Source organism: Mastigoproctus giganteus, chromosome 4 (assembly GCF_048544385.1).
Source record: "Mastigoproctus giganteus isolate SK-2022 chromosome 4, ASM4854438v1, whole genome shotgun sequence".
In the NCBI taxonomy this organism is placed as follows: domain Eukaryota; kingdom Metazoa; phylum Arthropoda; class Arachnida; order Uropygi; family Thelyphonidae; genus Mastigoproctus; species Mastigoproctus giganteus.
This window is the reverse complement of record NC_143578.1, coordinates 41907742-41918078: the sequence shown is the minus strand read 5'-3', so window position 1 is coordinate 41918078 and position 10337 is coordinate 41907742. Positions and strand designations below refer to the sequence as shown.

Below are 10337 nucleotides of genomic sequence, written 5' to 3'. Positions count from 1 at the left end.
TGGAGAGGGCTATTGAAATGCAGAGAGACCTGTTTATGTGTTTTATTGATCTTACAAAGACAGGGTGAAATATGAACTCTTCAACATTCTAGATTGTTTAGACATAAGAATACTCAGGAACTTATACTGGGAACAAACAGCCAGCCTGAGAATTGGAAAAGACAGGGGTGAGAACATAAGAATTCTGTTCTTATGTTCTCACCTGTGTTTGCTCTCCGGACCTATTCAACCTCCACAGCGAGGAAATTACGAGAGGAACACATGAAATTGGAGGATTCACATTTGGCGGACAGAATCTAAACAACATCAGATATGTAGACGATATCACTCTCATTGCCGAGACAGAAAAAGAACCACAGGAACTTCTAGACAAAGTAGTGAAACAAGGTAGAAGGAAAGGCTTAATAATAACCATTAAAAGAAAAAAGAGTGCATAGTTTTCAGCAAAAAGAAAATTGTGCCCAAATGCATACTGAAAATAGAGAACAACATCATAGTAGAGAAGAGAAATACAATTATCTAGGGAGTTGTGTTACACAAGATGGACGATCAGATAATGAAGTCAAAAGATGGATTGGTATGGCCAAGGCCACGTTTCACAAACTGGTCAACATACTAAAAGATAGGAAATTGTCATGGAAAACGAAAAACAGAATTTTGAACTGTTATGTTATACCTGTTCTTATGTATGGTAGTGAATGCTGGACAATCTCCCGAGAAATGGCAAAGTGTTTGGAGGCAACGAAATATCCTGAACTGAACATACCAGGAAGGTAGAGGTACTAGAAAGAGCAGGAATGCAAAAATCATTACTAAGGAACATAAGAGAAAAGCAGTTGAAATATTTTGGGCACATCATGAGGAAGGAAGGTTTGGAGGAGATCATCATGACAGGCAAGGTGAATGGAAAGCGAAGCAGAAGAAGGCAAAGAATAAACTATATTAGTAGTCTGACCAATTGGATGAATGTACGGAGTCTAGACCTGCAGAGAACAGCAAAAGATCGAGAGCTGTGGAAGACTATGATCACCAACGTCCTTAACGTTGGTGATCATAGTCTTCCACAATTGCACATGCATTTGTGGAATTGCACAAATGCTGTACCAATTGCACATGCATTGTCAGTATGCCCAAATGGGCAGTTTATAGTGGGAGGGAAGCTGATTGCAGGGGTTCCATAATTTTTTAAAGATTATGAAAGGTTCAGTGGCCAAATTAAATTGGGAAACACTGCTCTAAGGCAATCTGATTCCCTCACCCCACATAAAAAAAAAAATCTTAGTTTCAATTTATAGATAACACTTCATCATTAAGGGGGAAAAAAAAAAAATTTTTTTTTTCCCATTCCGTTAAAATTCAGGGCGATTCTTGTAGCTTTGACATTGCTGAATTCAAATATGGCAATGATATTGCTGTACCACCCACCAATTTTAAGGGCAAAGGGACTAAAGTCAACTAATTTTCTAGTAAAAAATGTTACAGTACTAAATATTGAACAATGGGTCTGTTAACCTTATTCTATTTACAAAAATGTTTATTTGATAACAAAACATTTTATTGATTTTTGCTTTTTATAATCGTTCACTGGTATCCCCCTCCAGGGAATATGGAGACCAACATATTTGATCTCCATTTTCCCCATTTGAGAAATATTTGTGAAACCTTTCACCATGTTCATTCAAGACAACTCCCAAGTTTTCATGAAAAAAGTAAATGTAGGAAATAAAGCTTAATGATAGGTCAGGATTTCAGTCATAAGCTTTTGAAAACTGAGGGCGTTGAGAACCTTTTCATTTAAGCATCTATCTGAGTTTTTGAACATATTTCCTACGAGAATCTGTCAAATTATTTCAGGGAGGAAATTGATGCCGACCAGTGTACTTTGAATAACATTCCTAGTGCGTTTCCAAAATACAGTTCCTGGTGTCAATGGTCACTGAAATTCTCACTGATTAACCAATTAAAAAAAATTACACTTTTGTCAGTGGCAGTTGGATATTTAAATGTGGAAAAGTCTGTAAAGAGTTTTTCAAAAGTCATTGAGAGACATTTAATTTTTAACAAGTGTTTACTACATCACATAACTGTATGATTTGCATTTCTAGAAATAAAAACTGCAACCAAAACCTCACCATACTTTGATTTATTTATAATATTACTACAATATCATTAAAAAATTTGCTGAAATGATTTCAGTTTAATAATTTTTGTCAACAGTACCTGCAAAAATTGAACAGAGATTTAGGGATCACAGTCAAGGAAGAAAATGCAAGCCCTGAAAATTTTGCTCATCCTTCAGAATTACTTTTTCCCCCAAAAATATTACTAATTGTTCCATATTAAAGCAATGAATACATGAAATTTTATGACCATTTACAAGCTTCACATATTTTGAATGTGCAAGTACATGTAAGAGCTCAGAAGTAACTACCGTTCTAGTCACTAAAACAAATTAGTGCTGCCAATGGTGGTCTTTAGTGGCACAAAGTTAACAACTTTGTAATGCTTGTGAAAATGAGACTATACAATAAAAAAATTAGTGTTGCAACGCAAATTGGACAAATGATAATCAGAGTAGGCAAAGTGTACTGTTATTTACAATGAGTGCAGACATTAGTATTTACCAACAAATTCCAGTCTACAGTAGCCAGTTAAAAAAAAAAAAAGAAATTAAATATTTTGTTATTTTCAGTACACAGTAAGTATAGTACAGTTCTCTTAATTGTATATGAAATATAATACAAATCTATGAAAGCATGAGGGGAAAAAAAAAATCAGGAAAATAATATAATGGAGTTGCTCTCTCTCACACTCATATTGGCTAAACTTTTACACCAGTATATTCAATTATCAGTTCCTGATTTGCCAGTTAACACTAGGTTTTAGTACAGAAAATAAGGGTATATACAACTTATAAAGTAAGGTAGTCTTCTGCAAGTTCCAAAAATAGCACAATTCTCTAAACTTCCTTACAGAAACCGAATTATACATGTGCACCAAATATACTGGTAATCTCTTCTTAATAGTAACGTGAAAATACCCATATACAGAAAAGAAATGTAACACATATACACTACCAACCAGACTGCCAGTTATGGCCAGCCAGCTGCAGTTTCACTGGCCCATTTCTTTAAATTCTACATGAACAACAGTCTATTTCCCAACAGCTAAGGGCCGGTCAACCAAAGAAAACAATGTACAGCAACTCAAACATTTGGTTCCATATGCACAGTTTCTTGTAAATAATGACATAAATAACTACCATATTAAATCACATACTCCATAAATGAAAATAGTTCCTAAAAAATACAGAACCTACACAGCTTAAAATTTAGTGTGGTCATTTTACATATACTAAATTAAATAACGTGTGTGTATATATATATAATATATATGTGTATATATATATATCTGTTGTATTGCGTCAGGTCACAACATAGTCTATCCTAATAGCAGACATCAATAAGTTTACTCCTTTCAATTATATTTAAGAATATTAAATAATGCTTGTTTATACAAGAATGGTTCTATGATGTGTAACACTGGATGAACCAAATCTCACTACATACATTGCAGGGGAGGAACGAGGAAGGTATATTTTAATCTTAGAATGTGGCCCTTCTCTCTTTCTCTCCAGTGAGTTGCATATGCGGGAGTGGATGGAAAAATGGCTGGAGAAACATCACACATAACCACCAGAGCTAACATTTTATGTGACTTGGTTATTTCATATAATCTGCACATTTTATCAGCAGCCAAACTGAAAAGTGAAACCACTGGGGAATGAAAAGTTGGAGTTGAAATTGTTTCCTGCAGGGCCAAAAGCAAAACCGCCTGGTCCCCCAAAGAAGGCCTGGAATATGTGGTTTGGATCAGCATCTGAAATGAAACAGTATTTCATTAGTTGTAGCTTTAACACTTGTACAACATAGTAGCACAAGAAATATCTTAGGATAAATCCATTCATATTAAAAAAAAAAAAGTTTTTAGAAACAACACATACATAATATAATGTATAAGTTTGAGAAGTGGGTATGCAAAAAATGATGCCAAACCATCACTATAAGTTGAGTGTAAAAATGAATGTGAATTTTTTCCTTCCTCTGATAGATCAGAGTAGATAGATAAATTTTTTTTTTAAATATGTAATTTCCTTTAATTAGCCTTCATATAAGAAATATTTCCCAATCTGAGTCAGAATTACTGATTAAAAGGCTGTTATTTAATGAGGTTGTTAGTTCCCCAATACAAATTTTCCACTTTAATTAAGTAATATATACATTTTTGCATGTCAAGGTAGCAGTTGTAAAACTTTGCATCCATTAACTTCAGTGATATCAATGAAAACTCTTTTTGTTCTTTTATTTCTCTCTATCCTTGCAGTGTTTTGCTACAATGAATAAATTTTTTTTGAGCATATCTGGCAAGTCTGCTATACCATGATGATTAAGCCAATTAATTACTTTTGCCATGTTCTCCAAACCTAATCAGGGCTTTTCTTGCAGAAAACTGTGGAGCATTATTCATAATTTTAAACAATATTTGGAATGTTTTAGTCTGAAACACCAATTCTGCATTTGGTATAAATCCTTTTCTTCTGGCAGAAAAAAGCAGGTGCCTTTTACAAGTGGTATTTGTCTACAGTGTAAATCTGCACCATTATTATTATGTTTAATTCACTAGCCCATTCATCAAGGTATAAAAAATTTTTATTAGCCTCGAAAACCACCTGATGATGACTGTTCTTTAATCGATTTATTATATTGATTAAAGGCACTAATAGCAGGATCATGGCAAAATTAATCTAATTCTGCCATGATCCTGGAAATGAATATAACATGTATAGCAACATGGGTTTCATTTAAAAGCAATTCTCATGTCCATCAATGATCCCTTTTCTCCAGATAGGCACAAATGATCTCCCTAACTTTACTACTGCTTGGCATCTTAATGAAGTTGTATATGGCACTGTGTGTGTGTGTGTGTGTGTGTGTGTGTGTGTGTGTGTGTGTGTGTGTGTGTGTGTGTGTGTGTGTAGGAAAGTAAGCAAAATGAATGATTAGATTCTCATACTGAAATGGGACACAAAAACTTTGGAGGGGATCTCAGGAAGTTTATATCTGCCCGGTATTGTTGATCACTAGAATAAGCCGCGAAGGTGAGAGGTAGGAAGAGTATAATAAGAATGCTAAGAATGCAATGAGTTGTAAGAATTTTTTCTTTTTTTACTGGTGTAGCAAATGCCTGACACCCTTTACTAAAGCTGATTGCCAGGAGCCAATAACTGGCAGGGTCAGCAACTTGGACACAATCCTAAACAAGTCTTTAAAATTGATGAAACCACTGGTCTGGGAAAAGATGCTCAACAGAAAATAAGTTCAACCAGTTTTTGATGTGCATGCAGAGAAGAGCTTGCTAGGTATAAAAAAATTCATCTAAGAATCAACTGCTGGAAGGTAATCTACTTGGGATCCTAAATTGAAACTGATGCCTGCTCACCATTCCAAGAACTTTAAAAGACTTATTCCTGTGGTGTGGAAGTCGAACAAGAGAGCTTGGATTACCAGAGCCTTGTTCCAAGAGTGGTTCTGCTCTGATATAAAGATTTATCTTAACAATATGACTTGGCAGATAAGGCACTGCACATCATTGACAATATCCCAAGTCATGCAGACAAGCTTTTATGAGATAAATTAGCAGTGGTGGAGATGGAAATGTGGAATACAAACCCTGTGTTGACACACACTAAAAAGGCCAACATTGAAGATTTGATTCACTTTGTGAATTGAGGGCCTCTAAGGAGGTACCTGATGAAGAGAAGGAAAAAAAAAAAAAAAACTAAGAACTTCAACACTGACAGATTCTTTTCAAGCATTGTGAGGAAGTACACAAATAAATCGTTCTTGTAGCAATGAAGCTAGGCAGAAGGCTTGGGTGCCATGAATCCACAGCCCTTAACTCTGTATTTTAAACACCTGCTTTGTACTGCAGAACAATTCACCTTTCAAAGAGTAACTTGATGTGCACTTTGTGCTTAAATCAATGAAGTAATCACTGAACTAATTTTTGCTGGTGTTTATTTATCTAAAAAATAAGTTTAATATTCATGTTTATGACTTCCATTGAACCAATTTATCATTGTAACAAGTAAGTCTATTGCTCAGTATCCACTATTTCCTTTTCTGTTAAAATTTTAAGGAACCAATTAATGATAGATAGAGGGAGCCCACTGTATATCCTCTGTAAATACGAATGGTTATAAATGTACAGTAGCATTGCGCTTTTTTTTTTTTTTTAAATTATTAACATTCATATTAAACATGATATCCACAGTATAAACTATAGCCTTGTTGGACATAGTATATAAAAAAATAAATACTAAAACAGACTGAAACTAAACTCACCAGCAAAGCCATCGCACTCCTCAATATCAAAACCATTGTCATATCTAGATCGTTTTTTTGAATCAGAGAGAACATTATAAGCCTCTCCCACTTCCTTGAACTTCTTTTCTTCCTCACGTTTTACTTCATCTGGTGCATTGGAGTGGCGATCTAGAACAAAAAGTGAAGTTTCAAAAGCTAAATCAATATTAAATTGAAAGAAACTTTTCATTTACAGGTATTAGAGAATATTAACACATTCCTGCTGGTGTGAGCCACTATTAGGTTGGTTATATGTCCTGAATTATTTCTTTTTTCTTACTTTCTAGTATCCAAACAGAAAACTGTTTCATAACATCTGGCACGCTACAGACAAGTCATAGTTGATATATGAGGCACAGGAGATAAATATTTAAATTTTTTAATTACCAAATCACTTTTAATAACTATTGATACAGTGGAGTGTCACCCATGGTTTGATTATTAAAAAAGACTCAAGCAGTTATCTCTTGCATTTTAATTTCTAAAAAAAATCTGTACATAATTATGTGTAGCTTTCTGTTTCCTGGCTATCATATTGTAAAAATACAGAGCGAACCTTATATTTCTTTATCAAATACAATGCAAATATAGAGGTCAATTTCAAGTGCATATTATTTTATTACTATTACATTTACATAATGTTTTTTTACAACATATAAATGATTTCGACTGTTGGCATTCATGGCAAGCAGAAGTGCCTTGTGGCACTTCTTCATAGTAATAGCACAGAAATATAGATAAGAGGGAATTAGTGGAGTATAGCAGAATTTCAGAGGTTATGTAGTATATTGAAAAGTTTATTTTGATAAGTTTTCTTCTCCCTGTATTGGTTTGATTTTTTTAATATTATAAATATAATTTTTTGAAAGTTTCTTTTATTAATATTTAGTAAATTTTACAATGGTAGTTACAAGATCCACCTCGAACACTTCAGCAGAGGGTACCAAGACTCATACGGAAATAGCCAATGGCGATATCCAGGTGAGTCACGATTTTATCCTTTGCAGAACCTGTGGCATGTATTCCAAGGTTGACTTAGTGAATAATCATAGCTCACCCGGAGATTCCTTTCTTTGTCACCATTGTAAGGAGTGTACCGATCTTAAGTTAAAATTTAGTGCATTGCTAGAACAATTTGAGTCAATGAAAAAAACGGGTACTTGCCCTCGAAAATAATCTAACTGGAAACTCGTCAGGGACTCTAGTAACCTACCAAGTGATGCACTCCCAATTCAGACTCCAGAACAGAATAACCAAGTGCAAACTACTCTGGTTCAAAAAGACTTAGTTCTATTGTTAGACTCCATTGCCAGGGAAATGAGAAATATGTTTTGTAATAAGGATAGGTGAACTAGAACCAGGGTATGTCTGCCAGGAGCAACTATTAATGATGTCACCAGCAGACTGTCAGAGTTTAAGGGGGGTAAAGAGAATATCATTATTCATGTGGGGACTAATGACATTAAGCATATGCAATCTGACGATTTGTTAGACGAATATAGAACCATGCTGAAGAAATGCTGCGAAGTAGGTCACAATGTCTACGTGTCTGTAATTCTGCCCGGGCACAATAGGAGGGATTATATGCTGAAAGCCTTTTGGATTAACTCAAGATTTGAAGGACTCTGCAAGGCTTTTGGGGAGAAATTTCTATCAGCTTGACTCACACTTGTAGTGTAGAAGGAATCTGTTTTGTAGAGATGGGATTCATTAAAACAAAGGTGGTGCAAGAGTTTTTGCCAGTGTTATTGAGGATACCATAAAGGTTCAAGAAAACTGCTAGTTGGGGGGGGGGGTAATATAGATACACATTTATCTGATAATATAGGTCAAAGTAACACTTGCACATACCTCAAGAGTTCTTGTTTGTTACTGCAATAGAACATATTAGCAAGATGTTGAGTGCAGAAACATTTCAAATGAGCAGGGTAGCTAGTGCCAGGGAAGCAAGCTTAAATAACTTTTAAGGGGTGTGTCAGGGTAGTTAACTATACAAGAACACTAAGTCTTAATTGTTTACATAGTGATGTCCAGTGTCATCAATAAAATGAGTGAATTCAAACTGCGAGTTAGGACAAGTAATGCTGACATAAAAGTAGTGTCACCCGGAGATAGGGAATGAGTTTCAGTATTGTATAATGTATTTAGGAAGGATAGGGAAGATAGAAGGGATGGCAGGATCATGCTTCTTATCAAAAGCAGCATGAGCACGATGAAAGCTTTCCCAGATTCAGGCATTTCGCATGCTAGTATAGAATCTGTATGGTGTGAGATAGTTGGAAAAAAAGGTATAATAAAAGTGGGAGTAATCTACAGGCCATGTGATTGCGGAGATTACGATGAGATCCTCTACATGCAAATGAAATAGGCAAGTAAGCATCAATGTCTTATTATAGATGATTTTAATTTGCCTCTAAATCATTGGAGCAAATGGGAAGGAAACATCACATGGGGGACAAAATTTTTAAATCTAGATGATTGTTATTTGTATTAATATGTCAGGGAAAGTTCTAGGGAAAAGAATATTCTAACCTCATCATCATCACTCATGAACCAGATGACATAATAGGGCTAACAGTACAGGAACCGGGAGCAGGAAGTGATCATGAAGTTTTACGGTGGATGATGAAGATAGAGGTAGAGTAGTTAAAGGAAGAGGAATGGTTATAATTTCAGGAAAGGAAGTTACGCCGACTTAAGATGCTACATGGCTTCTATTAACTGGGTAGATATCTCACAGCGAGCGAATACAATTGAATTATGGTATACCTTTAAAATTACAGAATTTTAACATTAATCACAGAAGCCTTGAATGCTTAAATACCATTTAAAAAATGCTTCACGAGGAGGATTCCAAATTGGATGAATAATGAAGTTGCCAGATTACTTGAGTAGAAAAAGACAGCATGGAAAAGTTATAGAGCAATAAAAAGTACTGAAACCTATAACAGCTACAAATTGATCTGTAATAGTGCCACAGAAAAGGTTAGGCTGGCAAAGGCAGATTATGAGAAATCGCTGGCAAACAGTGGGGATAAGGAATTATTCACATATATAAATGCAAAGAAGAGGACAAATCAGATTGGACCCTTACGTAATGGACCTGGGATAGTATTAGATACCTCAATTGACGTTGCAGATGAACTAAACAGTTACTTTGCACCGATATTTACAGAAGAAAAACCTTTTCTGTCAATGAGAAAACATTTGAGCCTAGAGGCCAGTAAAGCTCCTGGGGTTAATAGCATATACCCTATAATTTTAAAGGAGGCAGCAAGTGAGTGCATGGAACCACTGAGACTAATTATGAGAGCATCACTGAACTTGGGAGTGATTCTGTTGGACTGGAAAAGTGCCAATGTATCTCTAATACATAAGGGCGGTTCTAAGAGTGAAGTGGAAAATTACTGGCTGGTTAGTCTAACTTCAGAAGTAGGGAAAATCATGGAGACAATGATCAAGGGTGGAATTCAGGTTCAATTAGATAGAAATGGAATTCTGAAGGATACCCAGTACTGTTTTGTAAAGGGAAAATTATGTTTAACTAATCTGGTTAGCAATTTTAGTATTAGTATTAGTAGAGGCATATGATGCAAGAAAGCAAGCTTATGCAGCATCATCCAAAAAAAACACAAACACTTTCACTTCACCCCTCCGTTCGTTCGAAATACCTGTCCAGCTGAGCCTTAAATTTATTTAGGCTATCAACTTCCACAGCAAGGGATGGAAGTTTGTTCCACCAACCAACTACCTGCTGGCTAAATTTCTGCACATCTATCCTACATCTGTCTTTCCTCAATCTGAATTTATGCCCTCTCAGGTGATTATTCTGAGCAAGAGGAAGAATCCCATCGGCACTGAGCATGCTCAAACCATTCAAGGCTTTATACACCTCTATCAGATCACCTCGCC

General features: G+C 35.3%; 1 protein-coding gene across 1 annotated transcript in view; it reads right to left on the bottom strand.

The window, feature by feature from the left end:
- Positions 1-2124: 2124 nt before the first annotated feature.
- Positions 2125-10337, bottom strand: part of LOC150086664 (dnaJ homolog subfamily C member 7-like) — a 136041-nt gene continuing 127828 nt past the window's right edge. The window contains exons 12-13 of the mRNA XM_090372669.1: positions 6405-6554; positions 2125-3879 (exon numbers count right to left, since the gene is read on the bottom strand). Of these exons, the coding sequence (XP_090228795.1) occupies positions 3749-3879; positions 6405-6554 (281 nt within the window). The 3' untranslated portion in view covers positions 2125-3748. The remainder of the gene's footprint in view (positions 3880-6404; positions 6555-10337) is intronic.